The following is a 15702-nucleotide window of genomic DNA, read 5'->3' as shown; positions in this document are numbered from 1 at the left end:
AATTGAAAGAAAGACCAGAAATCCGGAAAATGTTCCACGATGAACAGTAACAGTGACCGTTTTTTTCGAGGACATTCAAAACTTTTTAGAGACCCACAATTATAAAAAACTACCAACGCTTACTACAAAATAAATTTCTTCATTTAGAGTAAATTTCGATATAACTGGTTTCTGGCTATTTTTGATATTTCCCCGACGATTTTTCTCTACCGTTCAGTGCATGAAATACATAATATTAAAGCTTTATCAGGTCCAGATAATCTTTATCAAAACATAGCTGATGCTCTTAAGTTGGGTCGTCGTGAACAGAATTGAAAAAGCTTTAAAATGAGGTGTCACTCAACATAGGGTGCCATTTAAAGTTTAAGAGTATTTTATGCCCTGCCTAAAGGATAGCTTCCAATATACCAAAACTTACGCCATCATAATGAAAAAAAGAAATCGACGTGTCAGGTTTTTTTTGCTCTTTTTTAAATCCGATATTTTACAGGTGGGAAGTTTTAATTGGAACACCTTGTAGAAATTAATTTATTGTAAATATAAAAATTTTGACATTTTTGCCAGTTTTAATAATATTTTCCAAATGTTTTCATTTTTATTCCATAAAATCAAGAGCTAAAACAGCGCTTTTAAAATCCTCCGAGCGCAAAAAATGTTTTCCGACATTAGAGTCTCCTCCGATACACATGAAATATTTATGGAACAGCGTGATAAGTTGCTACCCCATACGTCAGCGGACCCGCAGGTCCTTTCGACCCGCTCGAAAGTTTATGGCTAGTTAAATTCGGGAGTAATGTCTCGAGAGCGGCAATCTCGGCCCTCTGACAGGTGCCATTGTAGCCTCCTTTTAGCTATCGCTCTTGTGTCCCGAATTATTGATGAAGCGGGTCCCGTCTACTTCTTGGTTCCTGCCTTTGCCGCGCGGTATTCATTAATAGCACACAATAGGACGCCTAAAAGGGTGGCGGGTAGGTAAAACAATCCTTTGGGGTTGTAGCAACATAATTTCTGGATGGATACCAATATTCTCCTATCAAATAACTGTGTTACATTAAAGGAGACGTGTGGCAGATATGCCTTTCATGTGCTCGGGGCACTCTAGGGGTTTAATGTCAAGGGGTAAATGCGTTTTGGCAGCTGCCTCGCCCTAATAATTAGTTCGAAATTCGTTTTGGTCCACAATGCCCCGATAAGAACCCGGTTTCACGATGCGTTGATTTTAATTAGAAATATTTTTACTGTTGTATGGTCGAATATGAACATGCGTTTTTCTCGTTCAGATTAAAAATATTTTTTTATATATTTGCCCCAGAAACCTTCGTATTTGAAATTCAGAGTGTTATAAATAATCTAACTCCCTTACTATAATATATAGAAAAAAACTGTAAACACAAAAATTTTAATATTTTTTATGTAGTCTATCATGGCATTCTTAGAATGTTTATAAACTGTCACGTTTCCGACATATGAAAACGAGTAAGTTTTTTTTAAATGGAAAACCCTGTATATTTTTAAATTTTTTGAATCTACATATTTTTCTGAAATTGGAAACAATAAAAACGGTGCCGCTGCCCAGCGACAATATAGACGGGAATTTGGCAATATTAGAGTTCCATGCAAAAAAGCTTTTGCACGAATTTTTATTGAATTTGAAGAACGAAAACCTTTAAAAATAAAATTAAGGCATTGGGCTAGAAACGAAGATGTAGAATTGAATATTTTATTATATGTATTTTCATGAAACTTTCGAATAGTCTATTAGAGAAGCAGAACGTGATATACAGGGATGGCCAGAAGTACGGAATAAAATTCATATCTTTTGAATGAGTTAACATTTCATCTAAGTCTCTTCGAACATCAATACCAAAATTTGTAAGAAATATGAATTTTTTTTCTGGACCTCGTTAAAAATTTTTAAAAGTATCCGGACCCCACCTAAAATTACTTGCCGACCCCTGGTCTAGCACGTCACAAGTCGATAACAATGGTGTACGAGTCGAGTACCTAGAAATTTTTAAAATGAGTGAAATATTCAGTGACAAAACACTGCACTATTTTTTATGCAAACATTCCATTATCGGTTAACATAATTTCAAACAGAAAATGTTTGTAGGTACCTAAAAATATAAAAAAAAATAAATACAGTAATAACAGTTTTGAAGAGAATGTATATGTTGTTATGCGGAAACAACTAAAAATAATAATTAATTATTTGCTATAATATAATAATCAGTTTTGAATTAAATTTAATTAAATTTAACATAAAATTATATACAAATAGAAAAAAAAGTAATTATTACAAGTGAAGACGAAATAGTTTTTTATATACATTCCTTTTACAAGGGTTGAGCCATTGATTTAAGTTAATACTGAATTCTCGACTGAATTCTATCATGGAGAATTCAATTTTATTCTTGTATTGTGCACATAAAATTTCGACAGAATATCTTCAGTTTCGTAAGACATTTAGAGACCTATAAAACAGAGTTTTAACACACTTCATCTCAAAAACAGACTTCAAGGACAAACGTTTATAAAAGGTGGTCTTAAGTTGTCTCCCGCTGTATAACAAAACATTTTTATATCAGCACAAAAAAATGATACATTTTTAACACTTTGTTACATCTTCTATACAAAGAATTAAATACGCTTTCTTGAAGTGATATTTTAATTATTTTAAATGAAGAAATTTTAAGAATCTGTTCATAATTCTTTATGTCACAACATCGTACAATACACGATAACGATATGATAATTAAATACTTATTATAGAATCCNATGTATATGTTGTTTAAAACTGACCGTTTTCGAGATAAATCAAATTAGTTGCTTTTGAAAAAAATCACGATTTCAGCTCTCTAACTGAGGCTAGATAGAGTCTAAACCGTAAGAGTTAGAAACCTGCAGTTTTCACAGTTCGTTTTGGCATAAATTACTATATCTTGTCATCTGTGAGCAAAACATGTACGTTATTCGGACTCGAAAATACAGAGTACTTACTACACTTAATTACTTACTTACATTTAATCATCTTACGAGTTGAAAAACTTTTTTTTTCAAATGGAATGACCCATATTAATCGTCATGGGTGAATGCAAAATTGAATGTCGTTTCGACTGATATAAGGTTGTCCACTCATCTCTAACAGTTTTAAAGGAAAAATTCTAGTCCGAAAACGTAGCTATGTAACAGCGTCAAGAAGGCCTCGTTTGTTAAAATTAAATAGTTACTAGTTGTTGTTTATAAGTTTTAGGTATATTAGTTTTAATTGTTATCACATAAGGATTATGTATATTATTTTCATTGGCTTTTCGACTAAATAAAACTATTGGAGATATTACTTTCAGAATATAACTTTGTCTAATAGTAATAATATTGGTCAAACCGCTGAAGGGATTATATGACACATATTATGTATGGTTAGATTAAAAAAATGTGTAGATTCAAAAAAATCTAAAAATATACAGGGTGTTCCATTAAAAAAAACCTTACTTGTTTTCATATGTCAAAAACGTGACAGTTTATAAAAATTCCATAAACTACATAAAAAATACTAAAATTTTTGCAGGACATATCGTTTTTAACAGGCAACTAAAAAAAAAACGTGAAAATGAAATTTATTTGGCGGATAGCTGTGAAGTGCAGGCTATGCTTTAGTTGCGCCATCTGATGATAGGAAGCTCAACTGAAATATCACAACACTGCCCTTCATTTGTTTAGTAATAGAGAGACAGGGAGAAGTTACACAAATAAGAAGTTTTCTGTAATAACATGTCTATAGTCTAGCACGTCACAAGTCGACAACAATGGCGTACGAGTCGATTACCTAGAAATTTTTAAAATGAGTGAATAGAAAGAATTAAATACGCTTTCTTGACGTGATATTAATTATTTGAATGAAGAAATTTTAAGAATCTGTTCATAATTCTTTATGTCACAACATCCTACAATACACGATAACGATATGATAATTAAATACTTATTATAGAATCCCTAGTACACCTACCTACTATAAGCATATAATAGAGACGATATAATATATCTATCTCCAATATAAAGGCGTCAACGACATCCTGGCGCCAAAGTCGGAAGAATTGACTAAACTTAGATATGGTCGACTTATATGCAATACTTATTCGTAAATTTACATTACGGGAATTTACTTATTAAAGATCTGAGAATCTTGTCCAGAATGACTGTTATTTTCCATCACATTGTGAAAATCTTAGGTATATTTTTTTAAATAATATTTATTTTTATATAAGTAATTTATGACTGTAACTTTATCAGAATGATAAAGAATTGCTGTTAACTTTCCAGTAATAATTAAGGGACTATAGGGATAATAAGGGATAATAATATGCAGAGGTCTTGGCAGAGATTGAGAGTGTACGTTGGACATTATTATCCTATAACACCCTTGGTGTTTTCAACGTTTAATATCCTATGATTTTATTTCATTTTATTTTTTTTTGACATTTAGCTGATATGACATTAGTTTGATATTTAATCTGTATTGATTGAATTGTTAATAAATGCTACTTTAATTTTTATTGCTGAACTGATTTTCATTTAAGTAATATAGGACCTTCAAATAGAGTGACTTTTATAGATTATTCTCTTTGCCAAAAGTTATACTTTGAATTTTAATCGATTTTTACATTTTTATTACAAGCTACAAAGCATTAAGTAATCAAATTTCGGTTTTAACCTGACTAGAAACTTTATTCAAAACACTCACTCTAGCTGACATTGTTTTTGTCAACTCTTACAGGTATTTTCGACCTTAGTTACAAACTCTACAACGATTTGTAAGCTCGTATCTATGCTACAAAAATTCATTCACAAAAATGAATTTGTCATTCAACGACAACCTCGGAATAATTCTCGGAAAATGTTATAAAATTGCGTCGAATGACGTTGTTATTTAAGTAATACATTTAAAAGTATTGCCTGCTAGGCGCTCTTAATTTTTTTGTTTGGCACAGATCAAACAAATGAAGCCAAAAGTACATTTATTTAATGCTTTTATCTGCAGTGAACCAATGAAGGAATTAAAAAAATAAGTTGATTATATTTAATTTAAAAAACAATACAACAAGAGATTAGGGATTAAATAACATGAAACAATGGGATATTACTAAATAAAATATAAGTAAATGCTGTAATTTTAGTTCTCAACAAATTCTCAATTTTTTTAACCAAATTACTCAAAGGAAATGCCACTATACAGGCATTGCCTGCTTAGCCAGATTATACATCTTTATCTAATTTTTTATAGCCAATTAAATCTTCACAAGCTAAGAATACATATAAATTTTCCTTATCTGGTACTACTCGCACTCGATCTCCTATTTATTAAAAGCCGGAGTTATTAAGTGATATGTAATTCACTATCATTTATTGAAAAATAGCGCCGGAATATTCAAATTGTTTCCCATGGACATAAATTAATTCTACATTAAGATAAATCGATCAACCGAAAATGCAAAGAAGTTGTGCCGACAGTAATCCATTTTGAAACGGACTCGAAACCACTTGACTGTGACTTATACCAGTATGGGTAATTTTTTTAATCGACTCGGGTTAACTTCTACAACGCACGCGAGTAGAATTATATCGGGATTTACGATATTCCACGTCATGGGAAAAATGGACGTTATTAAGATGGGAGCGATAAAAGTTCTCATAGCACATATGTATAAACGGTTATTGAGAGAAAATTCTAATCAATACAGCCACATGATGTACAACTATTATTTTTCTATATTACCAACAAAGTGCTGCTTCTTTGGCGAATACATCTTATATACCAATATTTTTTATATGTCCAGTAGTAGATAGGGGTAGGGTAAGAAATGTTTCTTAAATTGAAGAGGATTTTACCTTAGGTACAAATTGAAGGTATAATCCAGGGTCTAACCCAGTATAAATGAAATCTTGGAATATCCTAAAAGGTCTTATTCTACATGCTGTTTATTTAGACAAAAAGATACCATACAGGTTTTCAATTAAATCTAAAGGTCTTTATGATTCTTGCACTTCTTGCAATAAACATTTCATTTCTACATTTTATCAAACTTTTAAAATCAGTAGTACAGTTTTTCGTATTTATTACTCAAAAGACCATTTACAATATGTATCCACATATTCTATAATTTCTTGCATTAATTTGTACATAAAATAATGTTTTTTACAATAAAACGCTCTTTTATTTTAATGTACCTATATTTTTGAAAAATTCTGCACACTACTTTTGTACTTTGATTCTATTGCTACAGGGACATCATTTTGTGACATTATTGTGGTATATGGAAGGTTTCATAGAAAAATATGGATGTCACAAAGTAATCCCAACGCAAGGGGACAAAATTCTCTAATTTATTCATTCTCATTACCATCTCGATAACTTTTCTACAGGGTGTTAAAAAAGAGTGTAAAATATTTAAGGAGGTAATAGTATGAACCAAAATAAGCAGAAAAGTCTCAATAAACATGGGTCCGCAAAGTAACGGTTGCGGAGATATGGAATGTTTTATGTTTTTTAGCCCCTTTTTTTATTTTGCAAAAACGTTGTGTATTTTCTTATAATAGTTGGTTGATGTTTAGTGAAATAAACAGTACGTATTTGACAGTTGTTCTCAGTGCACAAGTTTTCTTTCGCTATGGCTGGTTACTCTAACGCAGAATTAACAGACATGCATTTCATGTATGGTCGTGCTAATGGGAACGCCACCGAAGCGCGACGTCTTTATGTTGACGCTTATCCAAATCGCCAGATTCCTTCACAACGCATGTTTGGAAGAATTCACCAAAGATTGCGTGATACCGGTTCCTTGAGCAAACAGTGCCATTTATCCGGAAGACCAAGGTCGGTATCCACTCCTAGAGCAGAAGAAGAAATTCTAGCACTGGTAGAGCAGAATCCAGGTACGAGTGTGCGGAGAATATCAGCCGAGGTAGGAATTAGTGGTCCTCTTGTTTGGAGAATCCTTCACGAGCAACTGCTTTATCCATACCATGTGCAACGAGTACAGGCCTTAAATCCAATAAATGATCATCAAGCACGTTTGGTTTTTTGCCGCTGGTTTCTACGTCATGATGCTGAAGACCCTCGTTTTCTTGCAAACATTCTTTTTACTGATGAGGCCGGGTTCACAAGAAATGGAGTGTTTAATTTTCACAATACGCATATTTGGGCCGACGAAAATCCTCATGCTCTAATAGAATCTGGACATCAGGCACGTTTTTCATTAAACATTTGGATGGGTATTGTAGGTGACAGGTTTCTAGGTCCTGTTGTTTTACCAAACCGATTAACAGGCGCTGCTTACCTCAACTTTCTGCAGAACACACTGTATGAGTTTTTGGAAGACATTCCTTTGAATCAGAGGCAACAAATGTGGTTCCAGCATGATGGTGCTCCAGCTCATTTTTCCATGGCCGTTAGAGAGCATTTACACCAAACTTTTCCACATAGATGGGTAGGAAGGGCCGGACCTGTTTTATGGCCTCCAAGATCGCCTGATCTGAACCCTCTAGATTTCTTTGTTTGGGGATATTTGAAGACATTAGTGTATGGTACTCCTGTAAATAGCCTGGAAGAGCTGCAGCTACGGATTAATCAAAAGTGTCAAGAAATCCAAACCAAGGAGGGTGTTTTCGAAAGAGTTCGAATATCGTTGAGACGAAGATGTCGTGCCTGCTTGGAAATGGACGGAGGGCTCTTTGAACATCTTCTGTAACTTTGTTTTTTGTTTGTTAAAAGCTTCCTTTGTCGGTTTGTTCCTAATAAAATAAAATGATTGAAAAACGCATAGTGGTTCATATCTCCGCAACCGTTACTTTGCGGACCCATGTTTATTAAGACTTTTCTGCTTATTTTGGTTCATACTATTACCTCCTGAAATATTTTATACTTTTTTTTAACACCCTGTATATAAAATACGACGCGAAATATAATAAAATGTAATAAAAAAAACAAATGAATCAGTTTTTAAAGGTTGACATTTTAATTTAAGTTTTCCGAAAATTTATAGACATTTGAAAATGTTAGTACACGGTACCAGAGTTTATAAATTCAGTTAGGTATTGGCTCGGGTATTGGGATTAACAGTTTTTTCCTTGGCCAAATTTATAGCATTCGGCCTCATAAAACCATATTTATATATCCTGAGGTTTTTGAAAAAGTAGGTAAGTTTATTTTTAACCATTTTATTGCCCTGTACCATTATATATATCTTCATTAACCTTAACCTTGTTAAAAACATTCCAATTTAAAATGTTTATAAAACTAAGTAATCCAAAATACCAAGAATTTAAAACGGAAAGTCATATAAGTGAAATTGTTGACGAAATGAAACATTGATTAAACTTCTAGTTCTAATAAAGAGGACATTGAATGATGTCTTCAAGGCATGTTAACTCTATATTTATGTATAATTTTGGAAATAAATCTTTTATCACTATGAATATTTTATAAATAACCTAGTATATTTTTCATGTCGTGCAATACCTTTAATTAACAGTTATTTTATTTTAATTACGTACCTATCTCTAAATTATTCTATTAGCTGTTGAATGAAAAATTTAAATTAAACATTTAGGTACCTAACTAAATTACCGTTCTGTAATAATTAGATTACATACACAAATTACAAATTTTATGTGTAAGTATTTTTATTTTATTCACAAACATAGTTTCATGGTCTGCTTAACTATTTACAACTCTATTCACTATTAATTTGCGACAACAATGTCATAAAATGATTAGTTAGATACCTATTCCAAATTAGTTTAAAAAAGTTTCGCAGGTAGGTACCTATTTCAATACATATAAAGCAAATAATATATATTAATTTGCAATTTACTTAATTATAGGTAATTCCTACTTTCGATTACACAAGGGTCTGCAGTTGTGATTTTCATGTAGGAACAGTAATATTGATCACTTTCAACATAATTCTGCAAGCATTCGCCACAATTAGCGAAAAGGAGCAACCGCTGGTATCCATCTTTCACCTAACCGGCATTGCTAAATAGATGCCAGATAAAATTTTTCAATCATTATTACCTACCGCACCGAGTGAAACGGAGAAGCAATTTTGCAAGTATAAAACGAAAGAAACATCTTCGATATGAAACAACTGAACGTCGAGGCAGACAGATGAAAGTTGAGGATTTCGTAAAAAAGGTTAAAACTGCATTCCAATTCACTTTTTGCATTTTAAAGTCAGGTCGAACAACTGGTGCACTGGATCTGACAACGGCGGCTTTAACGGGAATTGTAGCTGTCATACCCACCCCGAGAAGGCATTTCTAACGAAATATGTCGAAAAAAAAATCAATGGGGCACTGAACAAATGAATATTAAGTATATTCCAGCGGTTGCCCCAAATCGCCACTGTCATCGAAAAATGCCAATAATAAAAACATGCACAAAATAAACGATGCTCACCTCTCCGCTTTCAGCGGCTGGAGAATCGTCCAGGATATTGTAGATGATGGGTGGCAAGCCGGGCTCTCCTAGAAGGGAAAATCCAAATCCAGAGTTCTCACTGCGATTAAGTACCACTAGTAACTCCTCAGCCATGATCGGCTATCATTGATTTGAAAAAAAACACGCACTTTACAGAGGATACACTACTTGTCGACACATAACCTCCTCCATGACTGAGTAATGCGCTGCAGTAACCGCCAGGCGGCGGTACTTTCTGGAAGCCTTCAATGGCCAATCTTTCCGTGAAGAATGGAATCCCAGTGGCGGCGGTATTAGGAACGGCAGTAGAAACCGTATTGTATACAATTGTTTCTAAAAATGTTTTTTCAAGTTGCGCACAGTAAAATTGATATAGAATAAAACTAAATATGTATTTAACATAATGTATATTCTGTAAATACTTGTAGGTATATAAAATCATTTAATCATCTGTTCAAAAATAATATACTTTTATAATGAGATTTTTAAAAGTAGCTTAACTCAACCATTTTGAATTTTAGTGTCTCTTGGAAATGTTTGCAATTTTTATCGATTAAAGTAAATAATACAGTGTGTTTCGATTTATAGGTATACAATGCATTATCATATTGAGTAAAAAAAAGCTCAAATATTTTTTAACAAGTATATAGACCCTGAAAAGATACATACTCTTAAGACTTTTTTAAAACTGCAAAAACTCTACGCGTTACGTTCTTTTTTAGGTTTAGGTATCAATTTTAGAAGTTAATAGCATTTTTTTTATTTGAACCCTTAGATTATAGCCTTCTACGATTTTTTTAGCTATTAAGAATTAATTTTACAAAAAAATTGAAAATATTAAGTATATAATTGTTTCTTTTCTTTTAATAATAATTGAGAAAAATTATGTTTAAAACAAAAGTAATGAAATTATTTAAAAAATAAAAATATACTATTTGAAGTGTAATTATAAAAATGAATCTATAAAAATTGATATGGGACGTTTAATACATATTTATGTGAAAAACTCATTTAGTATTATTTATTTTACAAAAAATGAAACAGATTAATTTAATGTTTACATATCAAATAATTGCCATAATTCATAATTGATTATATGAAGTGATATAACAGATTTATTTCACTTATCAGTAAGGTAGATAAAAGCATAAATATGTTCAAACTGCATAAATCACCACTTAATATATACTTCTAGCGGGAAAGAATAATTTTCCTATTTTTCTGTATTTCAAGCTTTTGAGCGATTCATCTAAACTAAATTTACTTTTCAGATTCAAATTTTATTAAAAAAAAAGTTTTTTCCTACAAAATACCCGACGTCACCTCCATCAAAATTTGGCTGTATAAAGAAACACATTAAATTAATAACTTATATTTCAAACAAACTAGAAACATTAAAGTAAATGCTTGATCAACAAACAATAATAAAACAAAGAGTATTATTATTATTAAAACAAATCTATGGAAGTACAATTTGACACCAAGATAGTTAACACCAGAATTACTACATCCCAAATTTTGTCTACTAGAATGGATCGATTTTAATTTTTCTTCCTCTGAACTATAATAGGGCCTACGTTATCACCAGTTTCCTTGTTGTGATTTCCATGAGATCCATCGCAATAGGGCCACTAAAAATGAGACAGAACTTAAAAAAAATAAGAAACGAAATGTGTTAACATAAGTATAAACTGCGAGGCCAAAAGAAGAAATAAGGAGACATATATAATCATATTTCAGTCGGTTAAACACAAAAGCACTATATTCCGTAACTCGTCTAGAACAACTTATTCTTCTGGGCATCGAGATCCAACAATTTACTTACATTTTTGCTTCTCCAGCAACGGCAGAACACAGCTTTATCAGTAATATCTTCTACATCCACGGAGTCTACGACTTTATTACTGGTTTTGAGTATACAGGGATTGATTTTTCCACTTGCTGCAGGACGGCCATGGGGACAGAACGCCCTGTATACAACGTAACTAAAGCCAGCAGCAACTGCAGTAGGTGGGACTAAAGCCAGCCAATCTTTAACTTAAATAGTTTCAAGGTTATTAAAAAAACTATCCATTGCACTCTTTGAACCTAAATAAACTACAAAACACAGTAATAAAATTAATATATTTTGGATATAATTATTTTTATTATTTTACATTTGTTGCTGTCATAAAATTGAGAATAAAATATATAGGTACTTACATCCTAACCTAAACCATCCTCCGAAGGTGTCAGGAATGGGCAAACTTGATAAATAATTAGGTACTGCGTCTTTAACTACATAGGCTACAGGTTTCATTTTTTGTTAATTTTTACACAGCTGTCGTTAATAGTTACTGAAAATGTTAGCACTAGGTTAATTTTAGAAAATGCAGTTACTATAAAACACACGCAATACGGATACGGAATAGACTAATAGAAAGTGATTTTATGTTGGCTAGACTCTTGGGAACAACAGTGCAACGTTGAAATTTGACCCCGTTTAAATCTAGGAGATATGATATGAAGTAGGTAACTTAAAAATCTCTTTTATCTTTATTACGAATGACTAAAATTGTTAAGGTGTGAAATGACTAGATATTTGAAATAATACATTTTTTTTAAAGTAGATACCTATTAAATATTTCTTAGATATATTAATTATAAAAAGGAAATATTTAGATTTATAGGATAACTAGCATTTACTGACCTAGAGCTGATAGCAAACAGAACATTTTTCATAAAACATAATCTTTATAGATAGGCAACCCGCAATACACATCGGTCAATTAATTGCATATTAGAGCAAATCGTGAGTAAACACAAGATAGAAGTATGTGAAGTAAATACGTTTTTCTGTATTTAATCTATGAATACGTTGTTTGATAATAAAGTGCTATTTATAATGGTACATCTCTCTGCCTCGCATGTATGTTCATTTGAATTTTTAACACTTTTTTTATTAAACACTAGAAATTACAGACCCATCCAAACGATATTTAAGCATGACAAGTATTCGGTAGAAATATGTGATTTTATTTTTTCATAAAAATCAATTCTCGAACATATTTAAGTACACATAATCAGTTTTTTAGTTATAATATACATATGTATAATCTTGGTTTTGTTATTCAGAATTTTCTCTACACATTCTTTTTTAAATTTGTAATGCTGTCTTGCTGTCTAGACGATTAGAAGACACAGCAACCATTAACATTACTTGCACATACCAGTCTACTGATAACTAAAATTGATGAGGTAATAATTATCCACAAGGTTGGAATGGAATTAAAACTGAGTTAAAATACATAGGTCAAATTTAGAAATACGGTATGTTACGCAAAGACGTAGGTTCGTAAATTATCTAAATATGAAATAAACAAATATAATTCAATAAAACAGTCATAAATCTTACAAAATATTTTTATTTTCTGATTTAGAACGAAAATTAGTCCGTAAAAATGCACTTTAATAGTCTTAAACTCAAAATTCCATCCTCCGTGCCTTCTCGCTGGTTCGCGAAAACTGACCTCGCGCGGAATTGCGAGATTATTTGATTATGAATTACATTGTTGGCTTATTTTGATTTTTAAGTTTAATAATTTATTAATTTTGCGCTTCCCTATGAATGGCGCCCTACTTGCCCCTTCGTAGGTACGACACTGATGTAAAGAGTATATTTCTGTTTTTGCAAAAACATTAAAAAAAATTATCCAAAAAGGAATGTTTGTAAATATTATACTCAATGTTGTTACTGCCTATTTTGTGATAGATGCGAAATGTGAGTTCTTCTTATGTTTAAATTTTGGCATGCGGAACCATTGGTTAAGATGAGTCAGGCACAGAATCTGCTTGCGCAAAATAATAGTAGTAGCGGTTGGATATGTGGTAGCGGTCAAGTGAGTCATGTTTCGTTACCACTTATACATTACCTGTTACCTAGAAAACAATTATCGCACTGGGATTTCATTGATATTTGATCACTACTACTACAAATGAGTCAGATATAACTGTCACCTTGCTCGCCGTAAGTAGCAGATAAATAAAAATTGACGACGATTTGAAATTAAATGGGAAAAATAATGTCATATTTTCTTATGCCCAATCATTTTGATGGAATTGATTTTTCGATTTCAGTTATTACAATTTTATTTCACAAAATACGAAACTGATCATTATAATTTATACAAATAGCTCTCCTTGGTCATTAGACATGACCTATAAAAACAGGTTTTTGATTAATTATTTATATTCAAACACGTACACCATACCACATATCTAACCATACAAAGAAAACGAAGCCCATGTTTTATCAAACTACTGACAAGGAAAATGTTTGATGATAATATTGACGTGATACAGTATCACTCATACTGATACTGTACAGGGTGATCGATATGTGTTTTGCTGATGATAATTAAATTCTGACAACGGGGTTATATTTTCAGTGTATGTATCATTGAAATATATGTTGAAACATTTTAGTTATGTGTTTTACACTGTTTGGTGGCGTTCAGGTAGTCTGTTTTAGAAATTTCCTCTGATTTGATGAACACGGTTCATAATACCTTTTTTATATTTACCTGTTTATATTACTTACTGAGATTTTTTGTTAAAAATGAACCTAGATATCTAGTTATTTTGCAAAATAAATTAAATTTATGAGATTTACAGACACCAATGATGTTATGCAAATTTTGAGCCTCTCTATAAAAATATTTGTAAATTATTACATAACATCATGATTCATTTTATAAAATAACTTTAGTTACCCATGTTAATTTAAAAAATAAATCAAGTTTAAATAGGCACTTCTCTAACTTCATATCCTCTTGCCATATCATACCAAGAACTTCACTTTCAGTTGTTAATATTGCAAATAAATCGTTAACAGAATTTAATTATTTTCAGGGATTTTTAAGGAAAACGCACTTCGTAAGATAACGTAAAAAAAATTATTATAAAAATCTTCAGGTTTCACAGACTGAGGTAATGTACAAACGTGTAATGGCACTTTAAATGATGATTTTGATTTATTTCTATGTTTAGCTTCGTGGGTCGTAAAAAATCAATCTGCTTGAAAAATATATTATGAATTTCTAATTAACAATTATTTATTAACAGATTTTAATAATGGCAACAAGAGAAACTCAAAATATGAAATACTCTGCTCGTTCTGTGCAGAAAACAAAGATTTAATTATTCCTTCTGAAAAAATATATATCTACTCTACATATGTACATATTAAGTTCTTAAAGCCGAAACTTGTATGTATGCTGTATGCATCGACTTCTACATTTCAAAACTCAAGTTGCAGTGTGTATTTTTCATTTAGGTGCTTCTTTTTCAAAATACAGTGTCAAAATATTTGCACAAATTTTGAGATTATTAGTTGAAATAACTTTTACCTTATGTCGTCAAATCTCTTGTGTAATTTTGGTATTAAAAAAATTGTGAGAAGAAGATATAGTGAATCGTTATACTCATTAGTCCTCTCAATTTTGTTCTCCGCGCGCTTATGACTTTTTAGATCAGACTTACTTATTTCCTTCATACAAAATTTTTATTTAGGGACTGTTTATTAATTCAAGTTTCAAATAGGAAATTAAAAGCACTACAAATTTTATTTATTTATTTCTTTGAACAACATTTGCTTTTCTATATTTCTAAAAAAGGCATACAAATAGTTTACCGTTTATATAATAGTATAACTAAACACTGCCAAACTAAAATGACTGAAACAAAAATGAACGAAAACTAAACATAAACTGATGCAGCCTGTTAGCTAACACATGACAGCCTAAAGCCTGTATCAGACAATGCAATTTTGTTGCAGGGATTTGGTTGCCGCTATTGAATCCATGAAATTTTTATTATCAGACTATGCAATGTCCCGGCAACTGAATTGCATGAATTAGAACATGCTCTATTCCGTGCAACAAAATTGCAGGGATTCTAGTTACTTTTATGAAGATTTGTTTATAACCAACTTAACTGTTGTTGGCTGTTGTTAGTAACACCGTTGAAACCACTATTAAAGCTATACAGCAATTTACTTTCAAATTTTCATTCACAAACTACCAAATTTCTTCTGAAACATTTTTAAACGTGTTGAAAAAAAATAGATATTTATATTTCTTAAATGGCATTGTACTCCTATATTATTGAGTTCTAGAGATAAATAAAATTTCTATATTTTTAATCATTTCTTTATAGAGGACAATCCGTATACTTATAATGTATGA

At 31.3% G+C, this 15702-nt stretch overlaps 2 protein-coding genes across 5 annotated transcripts in view; both read right to left on the bottom strand.

The window, feature by feature from the left end:
* Positions 1–9659, bottom strand: part of LOC108909199 (PH and SEC7 domain-containing protein 2) — a 156278-nt gene extending 146619 nt beyond the window's left edge. For all 4 annotated transcript variants that reach the window (XM_018713448.1, XM_018713452.1, XM_018713449.1 and 1 more), the window contains exon 1: positions 9458–9659. In XM_018713448.1, the coding sequence (XP_018568964.1) occupies positions 9458–9592 (135 nt within the window). In that variant the 5' untranslated portion in view covers positions 9593–9659. The remainder of the gene's footprint in view (positions 1–9457) is intronic.
* Positions 9660–10834: 1175 nt separating this feature from the next.
* Positions 10835–11970, bottom strand: LOC108909198 (CDGSH iron-sulfur domain-containing protein 2 homolog). The gene is made up of 3 exons (XM_018713447.1): positions 11681–11970; positions 11304–11515; positions 10835–11109 (listed from the first exon to the last, which is right to left on the bottom strand). The coding sequence occupies exons 1-3, from the start codon at positions 11775–11777 to the stop codon at positions 11020–11022; spliced, it is 399 nt and encodes a 132-aa protein (XP_018568963.1). The 5' UTR covers positions 11778–11970; the 3' UTR covers positions 10835–11019.
* Positions 11971–15702: the final 3732 nt, after the last annotated feature.

This window comes from Anoplophora glabripennis, unplaced genomic scaffold, assembly GCF_000390285.2.
Source record: "Anoplophora glabripennis isolate ALB-LARVAE unplaced genomic scaffold, Agla_2.0 scaffold305, whole genome shotgun sequence".
Taxonomy (NCBI): domain Eukaryota; kingdom Metazoa; phylum Arthropoda; class Insecta; order Coleoptera; family Cerambycidae; genus Anoplophora; species Anoplophora glabripennis.
Note: the sequence above shows the minus strand (reverse complement) of the source record. Positions and strands in the feature narration are given on the sequence as shown.